The 18411-nt window shown below is 33.6% G+C and overlaps 1 protein-coding gene across 1 annotated transcript in view; it reads right to left on the reverse strand.

Annotated features, from left to right (window-relative positions):
• Positions 1-18411, reverse strand: part of brinp1 (bone morphogenetic protein/retinoic acid inducible neural-specific 1) — a 179936-nt gene that overhangs the window by 57494 nt on the left and 104031 nt on the right. Inside the window, exon 5 of the mRNA XM_058777680.1 lies at positions 4229-4334. Coding sequence (XP_058633663.1) covers positions 4229-4334 — 106 coding nt within the window. The remainder of the gene's footprint in view (positions 1-4228; positions 4335-18411) is intronic.

An 18411-nucleotide genomic window follows, 5' to 3' on the forward strand; every position in this document is an offset into this window, starting at 1 on the left:
ATCACATGCCATATCTTCCCTCAACGTTTCCGCCATCTTTGATGTCAAGTGTCTGTTAGTGTTTAGTCTGTTTAGTGACCGACCGTGCTTGTAGTTTTGCATTTTGTCTTGACATGCGGAAAGAGTCTATTTACCTAGTTCATTTTACAGTTGTTGTTTTTGTTTTTTTTATGTATATAAATAAATACATGTTTTATTCTGCAGTAAAACATAATTAAAATTATACATTTACTTGCAAAACAAAACTGCATAAGATAAAAAATAAAAATAAATTATATATATATATATATATATATATATATATTTGTATTACCCTATTAGCATACAAATGTTTTGCTTATAACAAAAATTAATAAATAAAAAAATAAACAAATAAAAAAGAGCAACAACAGCTGTGTAAAAATAAATAAAATAAACAAAATAGAAATACTAAAAGCAAATTTAAGATCAAAAACACTCCCCCCCCATTTATTTTTTTTAATCTGCTTAGTGGAAAGCAACACAAATATTCAAAATATGAAAATGGTGTCATGATCCACTTATAGTTTCTGCAGCAAACAGTATGTTTTCTGTGAACAGTGTGAATAATGACCTGATGCATTTACCAACATAAGTACTGTAGCATACAACAAAGGACACTTCACAAAATACTCCCGCAATGCAACGCGCTCAACTTGACCTTCCGTTTCCAGTGTATGTATGCAAATATGTGTATAAATATACAGTTCTAAATACAGACAAAGTGTCAGTCCACAGAGGGTCGTGGTGAAATGCATAGTGCTGAAACACATCAGACAGGGAAATGAACAATGACATTGCACTTTCGAGAAACTAAAAGTTTGCGGATGAACAGAACGAAACTTATTGCGAGTGTCCTCAGAAAACTCTTCATAATCAGTTTCTACAGCTGTTCTCTCAGACTCTCTGTTTTGTCTCTGGTGGAAAAGTGAAAACAAAACTTGCAGTTTCATTCCGACCTTCTAAAAATGTGTAGAGCAGGTAATTTATATTTAAACCTGCATTACACCACAGTAACTAAATAAATTATATGATGAAATAGATGAGTTTGAGAGTGTCTCATAGAAAGCACACGGATGGTCTCAGTCACAGGGTTGTGCTTTTGCTTCTGTCTGCAGTGTTGGTCTGTGTATATCATCATTCAGATGTTTTAGGCTGATGTGTTATGTGTCACTGTTTTATCTTGTATTGCACCAAGAGCTCATTAAAATGATGCTGTGTAATAAAATAAAAACATAAAAGAATGTGTTTTGTTCTATCCACCTCATCCAGCAGTTTTGTTATGGATGGAATGAAATAAAGTATTTTTTTTCCACTGATTTATTGTATTTTGACATTAAAAAGTTGTAATTGACATAAAAGGTTGAAACTACAGCATGAAATGTGTATATACAGTGTACACATATATAAAAGTCATGCAATTATGATAAAATGTAATATGTATGTAATTAAAAGTAAAAATTGACCAGATGTAATAATTATGAGATAATAAGTCATAATAATAATAATAATAATAATAATAATAATAATACCAAGTAACAATCATGACACAAAAAGTTGAAATTAGGAGATACAAAGATTATGACATAAAAGAAGGGTGGGGGGAGTATTTTAACTGTTATAATTTCAACTTGTTATCTCATAATTATGACTTAGAATATCATATTTCTGCTGTGTGTCAATTTTTATATCTCAAAGTTCTTACATTTTATCTCATAATTGTGCCTTAGTATTTCATATTTCTGATGATGTGTATGTCATAATTTTTATATCTCAAATTTCTTACATTTTATCTCATAATTGTGACTTAGTATTTCATATTTTTGATTATGTGTATGTCATAGTTTTTGTATCTCATAATTGTGACTTGGTATTTAATATTACAGATGATGTGTGTCATATTTTTATATCTCAAAGTTTATTTCATAATTGTGTCTTATTATTTAGTATTTCTGATGATGCGCATGTCACAATGTTTATATCATAGTTTTTACATTTTAACTCTTTGTGACTTGGTATCGCACAATTTTGACTTTTATCTCAAAGTTATTGCTTACAAAGGCATGATTTTTGTTTTTCTAATGAGACATAAACAGGCTTCTATATTTTCCTATCTGAGCGAGTGGCTGAAAGTCAGAATAAGGTGCAAAGTGGACGAGACCTTATGACAACAGTATGTGAGACTGTTTCATCAGCAGATGTTTGCTCATCTTCAGCTGCTCGTCTCTGAGAAGATATTTCCATCAACAGCCATCAAATCCATCTTCTCCAAACATCTCAAAGACAACAGCCTGATAGCAGACCAACAGCACAAGACTTTTATCCAGATCAAGATGGCACGGATGACCACTCTCTGCCATGACCTGATATACTGTCATCACGATGGGATGTTTTATGCAGCGTAATGACGTGCAGCATCAAAGCCTGTTACCTACTGAGAGCTTTCACAGAGAATATTCAAAATGAGACGGCTAGATAAAAGATGGATAAAGTTGAGCTGCTCGCGGCTCTGACAGATTCCTTTCATTACACACCCCAAATGTGTTAAAAATTTAGTTAACCAAAAGAGAAAATACATAAGACAGCAGAGTGCTTCTACTAACTAGACTATTAGTAGAGTTAAAGCATGAATCATGACACATGCAATTAGACACAAGTGTGGCGCTTGTCTCTAGTTAGATATCAAACTTCACATTAAAACCGACTCATTCAAAGCTGATCACATCCGCTTAACTGTGAGCATGAGGGTGGTGAATGGAGGACAGATTTTGCATGTGAATTCATCCACCAATGCAGACGCAACTCGGTAATAAAACACTCTGACAGTGTTTGTAGTGCCACCGTTGAATCTTCAACACCACAGCAAAAGAAATAATGTTTTATGTGTTGTGAGTTTGCAGCCTGAATTAAATGAAATAATACAACTAAACAATAAATGCAATAAAGGTTATTGCTGTGTCATTGCTGGTCGCATGAAATAAATTCTACAATATGACCACTGTAGCGCAATTCATGAACAAATGACTCTTAGGAGCTAGCTTTAATTAATCATAGGCAAACTCATCTATCACAAACCATTTACACTTTAGGGAAAGAAAAGAAAAAGGTACTGGTAATTTTCTGCCACGACATTTGCCGTTAATTTTAAAATGGCCTGAAAATCATAAGATATAATAAATTAAAGTATAAAAATAAGAAAATTAATAAATAAAGTAATGTACTAATAATATAATAGATTATAAATATTTTATATAAATAATTGTTTTTTTGTTTTTATTTCTAAAACAGAGTGCAATGCATGATCAAATAAAATAAACAATAGTTTACTTTGAGAAAAAAAAATATATATACTTTTTTTTTTTTACAATTTAAAACTTTTTTTAACAACACAATGCAATATGTAACTCTAAAGAAAACTCAAATACTATTGTTTCCATCTTAAAAGTCATTACTGTAAATGTTAAAGAACAGAATTGGTTATGTTTCTTTCGGTTCCCATCCTTGGTGAGCACGTCTTGTGTAACCTCTAGTATTATCAGCCAGACAGATTCATACACATTTATTTTCCCTGCAGGCGCATCTTGTCGCAGCTGTGCAACTGTGTTTCTCTCTTCTAAAGCATGTGTCAATACAGCAGATGTGCACACAGTAAAATCTAAAAAAAAAATAAAAAAAAAAGGGTTTTCTGATAGACAAGAATTATAAAGACATAATGATGTTTTTCATATGTAAATGCTGAAAGGAAAACATTTCTGCACGTTTTGTCTGCTTTTAATTTGACAAGCAGCTGGATTGATGATGGATTCAAAAAGTAATTTATGCAAATCCTAGGTGTTGCTAGACCCTGTTTAGGGGGGGTTTCATCTCAGACCACCTAAAAATCTCTGTGACAAACTCAGCTGTCAGCACCCTTAAACGTCTGTGATTCTGTGAGCTCTGTTCACGCATACATGCTGCTTTTTGAGATGAAATCTGAGCTTATTTTACTCTGAAACGTAACAGTGATTATGTTAGAGTTTGCTATTCCTTCCTATCCGTCACTAGTATAGGTATACAATTAATTCTCATCTGATTTATTTGGTATTTCTGACTCAAATGAGTTTGTAACAGACAGTCAGGCAATACAAATTTGAATTGGGTGCAATGCGAACACAACCAAATGAAACCACAATGAAATTTGAAAACATAAATGAAAACACAAGTCACATACCTTGCAGATGGAGTTTGCTCTCAGGGCTCTGAAGAAGAACAGAACTGACAGAGTCCAGATTATCATACGTGCTGCAGCCGAGTGGACCCGTCCGCGTTTCCGTCACCTGGAGACAGACACAGATCACGTGTCAAGTCTACCCCAATAATAAAAAATGGACAATTTCCTGTATTTGATTGTCTTACACCGCTCTGCTGCACTCTGTTTGTCAGGAACTCATAAATGTCAAAATGACTGAGTTGGCCAATCAAATCAAAGTAGGCGGGGTTACTGTCAACAGAAGAAGCTTGAATTCCAGCATCAGTTTTAACATTTAAAGAGAGTGAGGTAAGATGAAAGGAGTGAAACATTTAATATTGACAGCTGTTTTGTTGTAGAAACTTTAAACGACCGACATTAATATCCAGTTATGCAAACTACTTGACATTTTTCTCAAATATTGCCATTTTGAATTGAAAATATGGTATAATTTAGCCTACATGATCCCTGTGATTCCTAACTGAACGTGATGAGGCAAAATGTTTTCAACATACAAGGGATATAAATGAGAATGATTGTGTGCAAAGTTTAATATATTGTTCACGAATAGGGGTGTGCGATATAAATCGTCTGCGATAATATCGCAATTGTTGTTTTAACGATATGCGATTTGACATTATCGAGTATTTTGCAAAAAAAAAAAAAAAACACCCCTACAGAGTGCACACCATGGGCGTCGCTAGGCCATTTTTAGGGGGGCTTCAGCACTGCTCAGCCCCCCCTAAAAATTCTTTCCCTTTAAATTTCAAATGAAAACGGCAGCAGACTTCGGCTCCTCCCCATCTTTCTGCGCGTTCTTCAATCCACAGACTGCAGTGGCGCAGAGGAGAGGACAAGGTGTGTGTTTATCGATAGATTGTTATAATATCTACATCTATGCAGTTCTTTGCCATAAATACAGTTTACAAAAAGTCATGGGAGAGCAATCGGTTTCCAATCTACTGTAAAGTTTTTGCTGCATTCACCACTCATCACACCACAGCTGTTTCCTTCAGCGAAAGCCCTTAACACATATGAACGCATACTTTATAAAACGATCACGTTATTGCTATTTTCATTTGAAAATTTAGCTTTCAATATAGAACATAATATTACAGTGCATGTGGCATTAACTACCATACAGTTATGCATAGAAATGATTAAAGACAGTGACCGACAGCACTCAGTCAGTGCACTCATTTTAATTGCATATCAGAGTGATTGACAGAGATTGAAACATTGTGTGTGTGTGTGTGTGTGTGTGTTTTGTATAAATTTAAAAAAAAAAAAAATATTGTTTGAATTGAATTGATGTAGAACGGTTCTACAAATTTTCAATCAATTTTTTTGCAAATATTTATTTTTTATTATTATACTCATTGGGGGCTGAGCCCCCCTAAAATGAAAATCCTAGAATCGTCCCTGGTGCACACATACATTACGTGAAGTCTAGACTAGTGCAAGCATGCATTTAGAGTGTGTTCTTTCACTGCATGATTCAGTCTAATAAAATAAATTTAGAATGATCACAAAATTCAAGATATGGGGTCAGAAAATGTATATATTTATATAATTTCATATAGTTAATCAACATCACACAGAGTTACATTTTTTTCTCCAAGAATTACCATGATTACAAATGTAATATAATTATTATTATTTATTTTTTTTTTTTTTTTTACAACAGCTCCAAGAACAAGAAGTTAACTAAGAGTTGTTTTTTTTTTTGCTCCATTTCAACAACAAAACTAATTCTAATCACAGCCACAAAGCTGTTTTATGTCTCTGAGCAACATGACGGTGTTTCATTCCTGAATTAATCAATCGTTTGAATGATTCGGTTCAATTGCAATGACTCAAATATTAACAGTGACTTGCTGCCACCTGCTGCCGGTATTAATTTCACATTTAAAGTTTCCTTTTTATTATTTAAGGAATTTCAAATAACAGTATTCAATGTATTATGTTTAATATATCAGAATATTATTTATGCATTTGTAATTGCAGGTTAAATGCATTCATATTTTGCACTAAACAGTAGTGTGTTACTACATCTAAATTTGCTGATACTGATTTAATTTGCTTGGTAACAGCCCAAATGTCTTATTATTCTAATTCACTGATTAAATGTAAGAATTTGACTTAAAAGATGATGCACACTTTTACAGAAATGGCTTTGCAAAGGTAAAAATATCCATTAAAATGTAAAAATCAAAAATCTTATTGGAAAAGATTAATTTCTGTCAGTATGAACTGACCACCACACAGAATATGAAGAATATCAAAAACTTTAGGTGTCAGCTGTCCATGGTCCTTAAGATACAGAACCAGCACAATAACACACTCACCAAAATATTGTATAATTATCATTAATGATAAAATCCCAGAATCCCAGAAAATATTGAGATATTATTTTTTGTCAATATCGCACACCCCCATTTGCGAATACTTCAAAATGATTACTTCCCAACTAGAATTAAAAGTAATTTCCTTCACCTTTCTGTTTCTTTATACTTAAAGATAGGTTAGGCTATTTCAGAGAGGCTACAGATAGAAAGTTAGTTTTGAGAACATAAGATCCCACACTCCCTGCAAATCAGTCTCCAAAGCCACACCTCCTCCAAAACAGATGAACGCACGCAGGCAGAGCAGAGGCTAACCAGCTACATGGTGAGAGCCGGTATTGGTGGAGGGTAGAATGCAATGCTGTCAGATTACATCATGTCTCATTCACCGGTGAAAAAACATCACAGTACAAAGCAAATAATATTACAAAAATAACACCTTCCATTCTTTCTCGGTCTGCAATAGCATAACCAAGAAACCTTCCACACCTCACTACACCTTCCACAATTTATATAAATACATAAAAATAAATTTAGACTACTTAACTTAGTGATCGCTATTGTGATGTTAAGAGACTTTTAACCTTTAAAATTGTGCCCTACAATTAAAAGTACACAGATTTTTCAGAGTTTTTTTTTTTTTTTTTTTTTTGCCTGAATGCGATAGCTTTTTAGTTTTATCATGTTTGTCAACATGTTCTCACTCCCAACTGGTCACATATTGACACTTGGTCAGGATATTTTTTACCATATTTTTTTAACACACAAGGTACCCCTTTAGTGTCATTTTTCGATGTGCAGGGTCCTCCATTGCCCAATATATAATTTAATCATGACAATAAAACTCCCAATGCCTTTCGCTTCGGCATATTGACGCCAAAGCTTTCTTATTTAAGTCAATGGAGGACCCTACACTTTAAAAAAATGATGCTAAAGGGGTACCCTGTGCATCAAAAAGTGACACTAAAGGGTCCTGACCAAGCATCAATATGTGATGGGTTGGGAGTGATAATGTGTTGCGTTTGTATGTCTGTATGACAAAACATTTTATAATGCAATTTAATTCACTTTGCATTAAGAAGATGATTCAACATGATTTATCCCCTCTCTTTTTATTCATTTATTTGGTTACTTCTACTTTTTAATACTTAAGTGCAGTTTGAAGTTGCACTCTTACTTTCACTCAAGTATGTTTTTGGCCAAATACTTGTACTTTTATTGAGTAACTTCAAAAAGCTTCAAAAAGATGACCTTCAGAGGCTTTATTTTACATAAAAAGTACTGCATTAATGGTCTTTTTCTCAAACATCTTAATCTCTAAAAAATAACTCCAGTGGTTTTATGATCTGGTCAAAATTATAGACACGTTTCTGAATTTATGTTTTGCACGTTTCTCATGATTGCATTTATGTATGCATGCAACATATGTTTATGCATATCCAGCACAGAGCTATAATTTGAAGACATTTTCATTTTTTGTCCCATGTTTTGGTCACTTAATAACTGCCATACCTCCATTTTTGTTACTTTATAGTTTTCTTGAATCACTATTCTGCAATTAGGGAAATAGTAATGAAATAGCAATGAAGTTACTGTGCTTTAACATTTCAAAGCTTTGCATTTCACCCTCTACACATGAAAATGCCTCAATAAACACTTTCTTTTCTTTTCTTTTTTTTTTTAATATCACTATATTATTTACAGCATAAGTTGGTGTTGGTTATTGCTTTATACAGTATGTTCTGCCTTGATGTGTCAGATCATAAAGTGTGCACACCACCTTCCCCCCTAGAAAACTCAATCGATATGTTCATGTATTGGCCCTGGGCGAAAATCGTAAGTCCTATTGCTTAGAAAAGTAATAGCACACCTCCCTTGCAAGCTGCATGATTTGAGGAATCATTCCTGTCTGTAGAACAAACTTTGTGGGATGACTTATGCACTAAAGTTTTGGAAAGAAATAGTATTAACAATAGTGATGAAAACCTGAGCGAACACTCAGCAGTGGATCCTCTGCAATTAATGGGTGCTGTCAGAATGAGAGTTCAAGCAGCAGATAAAAACATCACCATAATCCACATACCTCTAGTCCATGAAATAACATCTTGTAAATCCAAAAGCTGCATGTTCATAAGAAACAAGTCCATTTTAAACTGTGCTTGTATCCACCCACATATTTGTTTAGAGCTGTTTTGGCTTGTACACTGTGCTTTATCTGTGCATATTTCTCACCTGATTCAGACCAGATGACTTTTTCACTGAAGGAAGCATTATTACAGATTATGGAACCAACAGTCTGAGGCTAAAATTGTCTTAATGCTCGATTTGTTTCTTACAAACACGCAGTTAACTGATGGACTGGAGTGGTGTGGATTACTTGTGGATTATTGTGATGTTTTTATCAGCTGTTTGGATGCTCATTCTGACGGCACCCATTCACTGCAGAGGATCTATTGGTGAGTAAGTGATGGAATGATACATTTCTCCAAATCTGATGAAGAAACAAACTCAAACAAACTTGGATGGCCTGAGGTGGAGCACATTTTAATTTTTAGGTGGACTATTCCTTTAAATGTGCAATTAGTTATTTTTTATGGTTTGCTAAATGAAAACTTAATGTTTCTCTTAGATACCACATGAATTATTAAAAGATGCACATTAAATGCATTGCATTCTTCTGTGTACTTCTGTATTTTGGAATTTTTTTTTTGGTCTTAAACCATGAATGCCTGACTCAGAGGTTTGAGTTTCCCAGGTGCATTTGAGGCAGCATTGTTTTCTGATCTCTTCTTGATTGTTTCCAGGTGTTTTGTAGTTTGTTCATTTACCTCCCAGTGTATTTATAGCCCTTGTGTTCTTCTAGTCTTGTACTCCTCGTAAGCTGATGAGTTCTTGGTTTTCTGGATTCTAATTTAAACTAAATATGCACTTGAAACTAGTTCTTCCTGTGTTTCCTCATTGTTATTTTGTCATCTTAATGCAGCCTCCAGAGTCTGATTTACAGCAGCCTTTGACCTAAATACACTCTTTTGTTCTGCAGATAGTGTTACGTCTGCACACTCTCAGGGTCACTTTAATTGCAATGACACGGTAGCAGAACTGCAGCACGTGTCTGACCTTTAGTGCCTGTGGGCAGGTGAAGGCAGGCGACACATCAGAGTGAATCACAATAACACACCTAAAACCTACAAGCTGTTCAACTGTCCCTGTTTGGAAAACACCAGAGAACTGAGAACGAGAAATCACTCTATTTTCAGAATAATTGAGGTAAAAATTAAACTCTGTCATTTAATTATCCTTGTGTCAATCCAGTGCATATGATCATCTGTTTTCCTTGGAACACAACAGCCATATAGTTCTGAATGTTGTACAAATGCAAATGTGCTTCTTGAACAGATTTTAAAAAATAAATAAAATATGAAAAAACAAGTGCACTTAATTTTATTGATCATGCATTTGTAATGCATTTGGAATCCTTAAAGTATATATAAAAACTGTACTTGCAGATAATATAATATTAATGAAATATAAACCTCTTAAGTGCACTTAAAGAGTGTCATTTATGTTTTTAAACTTTTAAGAAGTGCATGTTGTACTAATATCAAATTACTTCTATTGTCTTTGAAATATGGTTAAAGTGGTACTGCTGAATGTACTGACAAAGATTTAGGGTAAGCTAATATATTATTTAATGGCATTTCTATTGAAATGTGTATGTCATGTATTTAAATACATTTGTAATTCCACATTTCTAATGATGAATTTATTCAATTTAGTACAAAATATAGTAACAATATAGTAATGTAATATTAAATAACACACTACAGTTAAAATTGTAATAAAGTACCATATTGAATTCAGTATGGATCTGTTCCTCACAAGTTATTATATGACCTCAGCTGAATGTAACAGAGCAGCATGAACATTCAGATAAATATCTGCTTTAGTGCTTTGTGGAAGAAAATGACTAATAATTCAGACTAAATAACTGGTATTTCATGTTTCAGAAAACTATTTCTTGAAAATCCCTTTATGAAGCTCTGTAACACACGTCACTTGGCATGGAAAGGGAATAATCTCTGGAGTCTAAAAGCTTCAGGACTCTCTCTCACACACACACACACACAAATAATCAGAGGATTAAGACATAGATTGCCAGAGTATAAAACAAAACCAAAGCCCTCGTCTAATGAAGACGGAGATTTGTGGGATTACGCACAAACGCTGAAAAGCCGCATGACTTGATGCTCATTCAAGCTCACACAGATAAACACAATAACAGGCATGTAAACATTTGACTTAAAAGACTGTAAATCTGCCAGCTTTGATTCCACCTGCTCATGTTCGGCATTTAGGAAAGGGCTGTCTGTCCGGATGTGTTTGTGTTGATGTCGTTTCTGCTTTTATCATGTATTCATGTGAAGATCGTCGGGAAGACGGCGACAGCTCCGTGCTCCTATCAAAGCTGGGACTGTTTTGTCTTATGGGGAGATTAGAAGCTCTTGTAGCATTAAAGAACAAACTGTATCCAGAGAAATCTGTGATGAAGCAGGGCATCATGGGACGGCAACTGTGCCTGTTTCTTATTACATCTGTCACCTGTCAGCCCTATAATGAAGTTCTATTTTGAGTTTCTGATAGCAGAGGGACATGAACCTCAGCTACCCGAGAGCCCAATGATGTCTTCATTGTATTATTCAATGTTTTTATTTTTTTTGGTAAACACAGAGGGCAAACTAGAGATATATGTCAGATTTTAGTTAAAAATACTTATTCAGTCTGACAAATAAGCTGTCCATGACAACCTGCAGCTTCTCCAAATTAATTTTCTTTTCTAACATTAGTGCAACATCTGAATGTGACACGACTGATGTTGTAAAGCAGCCAGTTATCAATGTCAATTGTGAATAAAATTCAAATATGTATATCACAGTGTTTGACATAAAAGCATGCTGATGTCTCACAGTATGCCTTAGCTTTAGCCGAGATCTCACATCTGTCATGTCATACAGTCTGACAGGGACTGGAAAAAATAGCACAGAGTGCACTGGGCTTTACTGGAGTCATCCTCAGGATGTGATGATGTTCATGTGCAGAGTATTTATCCATGACTTACTGCTGAAATAACTCATATTATCTGACATATTCCACTATATTTAGAGTGCAGTGCCTTTAAATAAAACACATAAAGTTTTATTTGTTTAGCATTGTATTTAAATGATTTACACTTTTGTTCAACGTTTTGGGGTTGGCCATATATTTTAATGTTTTTGAAATAAGTATTTTCTGCTCAAAATGCAATAAAAAAAATACAGTAATACCGTGAAATAGTATGACATAATAAAATAACTTTTATATGTTAAAATGTAATTCATAAGCTGATTTTTTTTTTTTTTCTCGGTGGAAACTATTTGAAAAATAACTTTATTATAGTTATAGTATCAATGTGTCCTATGGTGTAACGGAAAAATGTAAAAAAAAAAAATAATAATAATAATAATAATAACCTCTAACATTGAAGATAAACCTCTCTCATGCTATTTGTAACTCTAAGAATGAAGATACATTTTTCTCATGTTATTTGTATGGTAAGGTTATTTACTTCTTTTTTTTTTTATTAATTTATTAATGTATTTTTTTCTACATTTTTGCTATGTCACACCATAGGACACAGTCCAATATTTATTTGTCAACTACCCACATATTATAAATGTATTTAATGTCATTTTTGTAACTTTTGATCAAGTTAATGCTTTTTTAATAGCACCTAACAATAATAACAATAGATAGACCTACTGTTTTCTTCTCTAATGGATTGGTTTGTTTTAAGTATGGACTGCTGAACGTTTTGTCAGTACAACAAATTTACCTTTGGACACTAATAAAGTTACTTTGACCTAATGTTTGAGGTACTTTTGGAGTCACAGGGTGTGTCCAAAATCACATATGGTCTGAGTAAGAAAAGGAGTAACAAACTTTGCTACCATTATAAATATATACGTATAGAATGTATAGAATATGTCACGTTATCAACTTCATGTGACTTACAGCGACAGTCGTGTTACTCCACTGCCTTGTACAAATGTATAAATATAGTCTTGTTACTTTAGGTCTAAGGTGGGGAAATCGGAATTCTTGATATTCTTCAGAATTTCTTCAGCCATAACTTTAAATGATGCAACTATATTACCATTTTAGGCATTGTTTTCACTGCTCTGTTACAGAAACGTATCAGAGCGTTGTTGTACTGCGTACATATGAGTGATGTCATACAGCTCTTCTGCATAATCACACAGCTGATGTGTTTTGTGCAGGTAAAAAAAAAAAAAAACATCCATTTTAACAGCACCTGTTTTGGGAACGCTCCGCAGGATAGCAACTAAAATTGGATCCTAGCCAGCCAATAGATTTTTAAATAGATGTCCTCTGAAACGCTCGATGCATCATCATAAATTTGCATATGGAGTTTAAAACTAAATCAGCTGAAAGCATTTGAGAGAGGAAGACATGACCTTGAGGGACAACTATCACACAGCTCTCTCTCACAGCATAAATCTATTCTTTGTCAATCCAAAACACCCAATCATAAAAGTGCACCTTATATTAAAGCTGTTAGGCGAGATCTTAATTATATTCTTAAATAGTTCCCAACAGGGAAAAACGGGAAACATTTGTCAGGATAAATCTGCTTCTCTGTGGGATATGAAGCTGATTGCAAAAACATGACTGATCTGATTCACTTCATTTTATGTGTATATGAATACGCTTCAAGTTCAGTGACATTAAAACATAATCACATAAAGCATACAAAACTGCACATGCATAAAAAAATAAATTAATTAAAAAAAAATTGTAAATACAAGAAGCTGAGATTTGATTATTCTGCCTATTATCTCTTCGGGTCATTGCATCTAATAAGCTCTGTGTTGTTTGCAATATTTTTATATATATTTTCTTTTACATTATTTCAACTGTATTTCAGTGCTGTTATGTTTCTTTAATGGGTTTGGTTTCTATTATTAAAAACCATCCAGATCGAGACAACAAATCTGCTTCAACTGAATTCTGGCAGTATTGTTTTTTTTTTTTTTTGGACTGACCTTAAGATCAGCGGTAAGGTTCACTAACCCAGTGGTTCTCACTTCCAGTCCTGGGGGCCTCCTGCTCTGCACATTTTGCATGTCTCCCTTACTTAACACACCTGATTGAGATCATCAGCTCGTTAGGAGAGAGATCCATGAACTGAACTAACGAGCTGATAATCTCAATCAGGTTTGTTAAAATAAGGGAGACATGTCTAAATAATGTGAAGCAGAGAATGAAATTCACTGCACTAACCATTTGATTATAGGTTTTGTATAGAATTTTACAAATCAGCATCAATAAAATCAATAATCAACATCAATAATGACCAGACTGTAATCATACTGTAATCTAATTAATTTTCCTCGTAACACAGTAAAGTAATGAGTTACATTTTAAATTTATGTAATTTGATTACAGTTACTTATGTCAATTAAATTGCGTTACTTAAGTTACAGTGTTAATTTCGTCAACGAAGATGACGACGAAAAATGTTCGTTAACGAACCTTTTTTTCTGTGACTAAGATGAGACGTTGACGAGCTAAAAATAATATCTGATGATAAAAACTATGACGAAATTTATGCTGCGTCTCCGTTAACGAGACGAGACGGGACTAAAATGTTATTTGAGGACTACCAGACATTCAAAATACATCCTATAGGCTAAGTTAACTGTCTTGTCTTTCAAAATGTGCATCCCTGTCATTGGATTACAATCAGATGAGGGGCGTTCGTATATCTAGTCTCAGTATGGCAGCCGCGGACGGATTGGCTACCAAAACGCGAACTAGCGATCTGAAACAATGGCCTCAGCAGGTGACCAGACGTCCCGTTTTTCCCGGGAGTCACAATTCGTTGTCGATTAACTTAAAGTTAGTGAAGGTGGGATAGGCGGAATCGCACTGATAGAAGTGTTCTCGCGCACGCTCCACTTCTTCAGTTCTCATACAGCGCGTGATCAGTTCTCGGTACTCGGTACTCAAATACATACACAGCAGTCCAAATGTCTATTGTGTAGTAGAATATATCACGTAAATACAGTCGGATATGGCTTAAGTGAACGTAAATAGGTGGGTGAAAACTGAATGTGTGTCAGTATTACATGCATCCGTTTTAAATGGACAGCATATTAAATACCTATTTGTGTCATTAATGTTAACCAACGAAAAATGTTAAATAAATGTATACTACTGTATCTAAAAATGAGTTTAATTTGTATCTCTACCAAAAAATTAATATTTATTCCAGTTTTTCCAAATTCAATCCTTTTTTCAAATTTCTCATAAGCTTAATTGATTTAAAGAGAGATTAATTAATGACTATTTTTGTTTGAAGACTACATATAAAATGGCTACCAAAATAAATGTTGGTAACTGCAGTTTGACTAAAAGTAATGACTAAAAGTTGACAAAAATGCAATTTTCGTCGACTAAAACTATGAAAGAAATGACTATATTGTGACTAAGACTATTAAGCATTTTCGTCTCATGATAAAGACTAAGACTAAATAAAAAATGCCTGCCAAAATTAACACTGTTAAGTTAAAAATGCAGTGTTAAAAAATATAAAGTAAAAATATTGTTTTGCGTGCCAGTATGCCCTTTAATAAATCATCTGAGCATGCTAGATAAAATGAGAGTCCTACAACATTTAGATTTAATGAAAGGTTGTATTTGAAAAGCTAGGCAATAACGCGTTCATAATCGCAGACGAATCGCCTTCGATTACGAATGCAATATTGCCTAGCTTGTCAGTGAACTACGGTTCTGTGTAGTAAATGCCGCTCCATCTGAAAACGGGTGATGACGATTTACTACTAATCACGGAACCGGCTTTACTGACGAGATGCGCATGATAATCGAATTCGACTAATTGCACAGCCCTACTCGACATATTTTAGTCTGGCATTATAGTTTGGGAAAAGTTCAACAAGTGAAAAGTTTATGTCACAGTAACAGTAATAAAGTAAAAAATAAATGACTCACAGCGCGTCTTCCAAAAATGAAAAGTAGCCGAGATTAACTTGAATCTTTCTACAGAGGTGACGTGAGTGTTCACATGTTCGCGCATCTCAAGCTTGGTTTTGTGAGGATGATTATCGTATAGCGCGCGTTGTGCGTGGGCATGATCACATTATAGGTGAGCTCAGACGGGAAAGACTGTACCTCGCATTGGTTTCATACAGATTACTTTCAAATAACATTCATCCACTGAGGTAATTTGACTCCAAAGAGAGAGTTAAAATATCACGGCCCATCTGAAACACACAGTGACAGAGCGTCTTCTCTGTGATTTAAGTGTTGTAGTGCTCAGACTACAGAAGACACTGATAAATATAGCAGAGCACTGGGAGGCCATTTTCTACTCCTCTCACTGTTCATTTGTCTGCTGCAAGCCCCCAAATACATACTGAAGTGTCTAGGGCACGTCCCCTCCCGGCAGGACAGGGTAAGAGAGAGGCTAGTTGACAGACGTCATGCATTTCATGCCTCCAGAGAGCGAAGCCTGACACCATGCTGTCATAATGTGTGTGTTTGAAAAGCCGGAGAGAGTGTAAGTTTATTTAGCGGTATTTTGGGCACAAAGTGTCCTCAAAAGTGAACGAAACCTGTCTTTGGGGATGTCGTCAAAGATTAAAATGATTCATAAAGTAAATCATGTTTTTATATTTTTTTCTGCTTAGGTATGTTAGGCCATATGCATTAACATAATGCAAACAGGCAAACACAAACTTACAAACAAATAAATAAATACATTATGTAATGGGGAAATTTTGTTATTAATATATAGTAATTATTTAAAATATGTATACATTTCTGCTTATTAAAAAAAAAGTAAAAAATAAAATAATAATAATAAAACATAAGTGTATATAATATGCAAGTGTTCTAAAAATATAACATGGAGTTTTAGAGTGAAATATGTTTTAGTAAATATTGTTAAAATACATCTTAACATTTATACCAGTGTAAAATATCATTGAGTAGTTTTTTTTGGGGTTCCCTCTTAATATTGTGAATTAGATTTTATTTGTTTGTTTATTTATGCTTTGTTTTTAAAAGAACAATTGAGTAATGACAAGAAGAGAAGTGGGAGAGAGAGTGGGGGTGGGATATATATTATTTAAGTTAAAATGTATTTTATTTCAAGTAATTTTTTTTTTTTTTCAAGGTTTTTTATTTTATTTTATTTATTTATTTATTTATTTTGTGAACTATAATAACTGTATAATAACCCTTCTTTATACTGTATGTAATACACTTATACATTTTTAAAAGATGTAACACATGTGTTTGTTGCACACACTAATTAGCATGTAGTGTAGTGTAGTATAGACACTCAGTTCCACATACTAAGACATATTTCTGTGTGCCAATAACACACTGAGCACCAGTCTGCAGGATTCACAGGGAAGACATGCTGGCATATCAACACTTTCATTCTGTCTGTATGTGCGTGAGCTTCCAGAGCTGTACTGTCATCCGAACTCAATCGATATTGTTAGCACAGGTCTCTCTCGCTGTGTGTATGTATGTGTGTGCGTGTGTGTGTGTCTTCGCTCCAGCCTCTGCCTCTTCTTGAATGCAGCAATTGTTTCCTGTCTGCAATGTGACTCTCAAAATCATACACATAGATACCCCTTTATCTAAATGAGGACATATCAAATAATTATATTGTTTTAGATACAGCAACATAAACACGACACATTCATAATACAATATTTTAAAATATATATTGATGCATAATATGATTTATTTTTTTCTATAAATAGATGTATTGTTCTTTGTGTTGTCCCTGAATTCCTCAGTATGCACATTCTTTTTAAAACTAAACATAATTTAGCGGTAGCATCCCTTGAGAAAAAGAAGTACACTTTAGCATACTTTTAAAAAGAGCACTTAATATGGAAATAATAAACTTTTCAAGAATGTATTTAAGTGCAAACTCAATTTGAAAATGTACTAAATTCAAATGTACCATATGTTTACATTAATATTAAATGCAATCAGGTGAACCTTAGAGTGTTTTTATTTTTATTTTATTGTTTTACATTGGACTTTATATGTAATTCCATAATTGTATTGCCTCTGAAATATGAATAGAGTGTACTTAATAGGCTGACAATAATTTATGATGAACTAAAATATAATTTAATCTCAGTTCTATTGGAAACTGTGTCATGTATTTAAAATTTGTGACCCTGGACCACAAAATCAGTCATAAGTAGCATGGGTATATTTGTAGCAATAGCCAACATTGTATGGGTCAAAATTATCGATTTTTATTTTATGCCAAAAATCGTTAGGATATTAAGTAAAGATCATGTTCCATGAAGTTACTTTGTAAATTTCCTACCATAAATATATCAAACCTTCATTTTTGATTAGCAATATGCATTGCTAAGAACTTCATTTGGACAACAAAGCGATTTTCTCAATATTTAGAATTTTATTTTATTTTTTTGCACCCTTAGATTCCAGATTTTCAAATTGTATCTCGGCCAAATATTGTCCTATCTTAACAAACCATGCATAAACGGAAAGCTTATTTATTCAGCTTTCAGATGATGTATAATGTGGTCTAGGGTCACATTTGTAATAATGAAGTTCCAATTTAGTACATTTAAAATGCATTAGCTTTAAATGTAATATCAAATAGCACACAGTTAAAATTATAATTAATTAGTACTTTCCATGTGTTTTAGTATGTTATAGTCAACACATCAAGATAAGTGC

This window comes from Onychostoma macrolepis, chromosome 05 (genome assembly GCF_012432095.1).
Source record: "Onychostoma macrolepis isolate SWU-2019 chromosome 05, ASM1243209v1, whole genome shotgun sequence".
Classification (NCBI taxonomy): domain Eukaryota; kingdom Metazoa; phylum Chordata; class Actinopteri; order Cypriniformes; family Cyprinidae; genus Onychostoma; species Onychostoma macrolepis.